The sequence below is a fragment of the Lucilia cuprina genome, chromosome 6 (genome assembly GCF_022045245.1).
Source record: "Lucilia cuprina isolate Lc7/37 chromosome 6, ASM2204524v1, whole genome shotgun sequence".
NCBI lineage: Eukaryota > Metazoa > Arthropoda > Insecta > Diptera > Calliphoridae > Lucilia > Lucilia cuprina.
The window spans coordinates 52,661,674-52,665,453 of NC_060954.1; the positions used below are offsets into that span (position 1 = coordinate 52,661,674).

Sequence of the window (3,780 nt, forward strand, 5' to 3'; positions counted from 1 at the left end):
TCTATCTATCTATCTATCTATCTATCTATCTATCTATCTATCTATCTATCTATCTATCTATCTATCTATCTATCTATCTATCTATCTATCTATCTATCTGTCTATCCAAATCACTTAATATTCATAATAACAATAATAACTACAACTATAACATAAGGATTATGAACAGATGTATGTACATTGCATTTAATTTATTCAAAAACTTGTATTATTAAGAACAATTTGGAATTTCCATTTCTAATTCACCCAATTTCTTTTGAATCAATTTTCTCTTATGAAAATTATTCAGCAAACGCAGTGAAAAGAAATATATAAACTCGATAACACTTAACATTGAAATGCCCATAAATAAGCCGAAAATACCACCACAATTGGCAATTAATTGCGTGAGATCATAAAGGACAGTACGTTTAATGGCGGTAAATTGAGATTCCCGATAGTAAACCGTTAGACGAGATGTAATAGAACTAAAACGAAAGATTTCAATTGCAAATAACTGTACTAATTACTCCTCGACAACATTACTTACCCGCCTTCTTCGTAATTTTCACGATGGGCTCGAGTAGTTGCTTCGGCATCTAAATAGGCACGTGTTATTTCGAAATTATATTCCAATGAATTACAGGCGGGCATGCAATCACACATTATTTTCACATTAGAATCTTTAAGTTTTTGTGCAGTTTGATTTGCTATAATTACGTCCAACTCATTGGCGGCATTATTATAACAGTTTACTTTGGATAGATCACAAACTGGTATATCGAAGGGTTCTTAAGAAAATGATAAAGTTTTAAAGTGGATAATTTTATATACAATTATACAACTTACTGGGCATCCAAAATTTAGCGCAACCACATTTTGCTATGGTATAATTAGTTAAACATTCTGTTTGACAATTATTTTGTGTATAGAATTTAAAGAAGTGTAAATTTCGTTCACTATTAAAATAACATTGTCTCCTAGATAGAAATTTTATATAAATATATAGTAAATTATAGAAAAATCAATATGGATTGTAATTAAATCTTAATCAAATATTTGAGACCTTATGATAAGTATATTATATTATTTAAAAGGAAATTAATGAAATTTAGAATTAGGGAAGAAGGGAGGAGATGTAACAGAGGTTAAACCTTAATTTTAAAGTCGAAAGATTATACTTTCAGATCATATAACCGATTTTTTAAACAAAGGTGTCCTTATGATGTCATAATGTCTCAAATATGACCAAAACGAGTTTGGTTTTTGAAACTTTAGAACAGACGGGTGTGATGGAGAAATTCTTCGATTATATTCGCTATAATTCTGGTAAGATTTTCATGATCGGTGCTATAACTTATTAACATACTTTTCTGGTCCAAATTGTAATAAATTCTCCAGAGATGTTATATATTGTGGTAGAACTGTTACCATTACTTCATGCGAATTCGGTACCAAAATATAATTACCCGTTGTTACGGGTACACTATCGGGAGAGTTTAGAAAGACCTACATGTAAATAACAACAACTATTTAATTATAGATCTTATTGTTTTTAATACTAAATACCTTAAATCCTTGTTTAAATCTATTACAAACATAATCATTATCATCTTCATAGGAACCTAGTAATGCGTAAAAACCATTGCGAGCTGATGACATTATAGATCTTTTTGGATAGGCATTAAAACCTTGATCCCGATAACCATAATCCAATGACCAATTTAGCATAGTATTAAACTTATCGAATTCTTTATCTTTATAACTTAAAAAACTGAAATTATACGGATTTTTTTATCATATGACTTATAAAATAAGGAAATACTTACTCAGTATGACGATATATATCTTGAGGTCTTAGACCATTAAATTGATAGCATACGCCCTCATTTGTAAGTACTTTTCTAATAATATTACAACCCTCATCAAAACGTCCATTCCATTTACATATTTGCATTGTTATATTTATATCGGAGACCATATTTAAAAGATTTTCTGCCACGTCCACCTTTGTGTTGGTCGGTAAAAATGGGGAAAATTTCTTGATAACTTCTTGATCACAAGTCTGTAATGTTGCTAAAAATTGTTGTACACTACAAAAGAATTGATTTGTTAAATCTTCCAATAGCATTTTACACATAAACTAACTATTCCTCTGTTAAAACCTCCTTATCGGGAAATTTATTATATTGTTTAATTTCAGACCATATAAATTCCGATACATCAGAAAAATCAAACTTTGTTACATCCCTTTTATTCTCCGGACAAATGGTTACAGTTGGAAATGGTATTTTATGAATTTTCACTAGAGTTTCATCGAAACCCAATATGGTTGGAGTATCTAACCATTTGATATATGTTTCCCACATATAGCTTATTGCCAAATAAAGTGATATTACTGTAAAAATAATCCAATATAACCTAAAAGTATTAAATATTAGTTAAAAAATTCAAAATTTAATAAACATTTGTTTAACACTTAACTTTTCATAAAATGGCCGATGTATGGCAAAAATATAAGTTAATCCATGTACTGAAGTTTTTTTAGAATATTCCCTTAATACAGCCTTATAAGCCGAAGATTTTTTTCCATATATTAAATTGGTCTGTATGATTAAATCACTGGGTACCTCACTTAATGCCAGTGATGGTAAACTTGTATTTAAATTATCTTCTTCTTCTATCTGTTTTAATAAATTTAAATTTTTATTTGTAAACTTTTCATTTTCTTCACTTTCCATTTTGCCTTGTTTATGGTTAAAATATGACTAAAAACTTTTGGAACATTTCATACAACTTTTATATATACTTGTCAATTAATGGATTATGTAAAATGACTAAATGTGTGTAACTTTAATTAAATAAACTTAATCACAAAGGACTATTTAAAATTGTCATTATATATTTAATCTCTTTATACAAAAAAAAAATTTACGTAACACGGTGTGAATACCTACGAACAACACGTGCAGGATTTAAAGAGCCAGTTTTCACTTAAAACTGTTGAATTTAATCGTTCTAGTTTGATCTTTCAAACTTTATCTTTGTATTATCTTTAATCATTAATTTTACAAGTTAAATTTAGTTCTAGTTCAGTTCTAGTTCAACTCTAGTTCAGTTCTAGTTCAGTTCTAGTTCAGTTCTAGTTCAGTTCTAGTTCAGTTCTAGTTCAGTTCTAGTTCAGTTCTAGTTCAGTTCTAGTTCAGTTCTAGTTCAGTTCTAGTTCAGTTCTAGTTCAGTTCTAGTTCAGTTCTAGTTCAGTTCTAGTTCAGTTCTAGTTCAGTTCTAGTTCAGTTCTAGTTCAGTTCTAGTTCAGTTCTAGTTCAGTTCTAGTTCAGTTCTAGTTCAGTTCTAGTTCAATTCTAGTTCAATTCTAGTTCAATTCTAGTTCAGTTCTAGTTCAGTTCTAGTTCAGTTCTAGTTCAGTTCTAGTTCAGTTCTAGTTCAGTTCTAGTTCAGTTCTAGTTCAGTTCTAGTTCAGTTTTAGTTCAGTTCTAGTTCAGTTCTAGTTCAGTTCTAGTTCAGTTCTAGTTTAGTTCTAGTTCAGTTCTAGTTCAATTCTAGTTCAATTCTAGTTCAGTTCTACTTCAGTTCTAGTCAAGTTTTAGTTCAGTTTTAGTTCAGTTTTAGTTCAGTTTTAGTTCAGTTCTAGTTCAGTTCTACTTCAGTTCTAGTCAAGTTTTAGTTCAGTTTTAGTTCAGTTTTAGTTCAGTTCTAGTTCAGTTCTAGTTCAGTTCTAGTTCAGTTCTAGTTCAATTCTAGTTCAGTTCTAGTTCAGTTCTAGTTCAGTTCTAGTTCAGT

At 29.4% G+C, this 3,780-nt stretch overlaps 2 protein-coding genes across 2 annotated transcripts in view; one reads left to right on the forward strand and one right to left on the reverse strand.

Annotated features, from left to right (window-relative positions):
• Positions 1–3,780, forward strand: part of LOC111686112 (pickpocket protein 28-like) — a 20,113-nt gene that overhangs the window by 5,553 nt on the left and 10,780 nt on the right. The gene's annotated exons all lie outside the window — the stretch shown is intronic.
• Positions 178–3,041, reverse strand: LOC111686103 (pickpocket protein 28). The gene is made up of 8 exons (XM_046954896.1): positions 2,464–3,041; positions 2,128–2,400; positions 1,809–2,072; positions 1,549–1,753; positions 1,349–1,488; positions 829–959; positions 530–770; positions 178–467 (listed from the first exon to the last, which is right to left on the reverse strand). The coding sequence occupies exons 1-8, from the start codon at positions 2,718–2,720 to the stop codon at positions 212–214; spliced, it is 1,767 nt and encodes a 588-aa protein (XP_046810852.1). The 5' UTR covers positions 2,721–3,041; the 3' UTR covers positions 178–211.

Bases quoted from the DNA above. Each gene is read 5' to 3' on its own strand.
- LOC111686103 (XM_046954896.1), bottom strand. From the start codon at position 2,720: ATGGAAAGTGAAGAAAATGAAAAGTTTACAAATAAAAATTTAAATTTA. The intron at 1,754-1,808 runs GTAAGTATTTCC...GTATAATTTCAG, and splicing joins GATATATATCGTCATACTGA to TTTTTTAAGTTATAAAGATA. The intron at 1,489-1,548 runs GTATTTAGTATT...ATTTACATGTAG, and splicing joins GATTTAAACAAGGATTTAAG to GTCTTTCTAAACTCTCCCGA.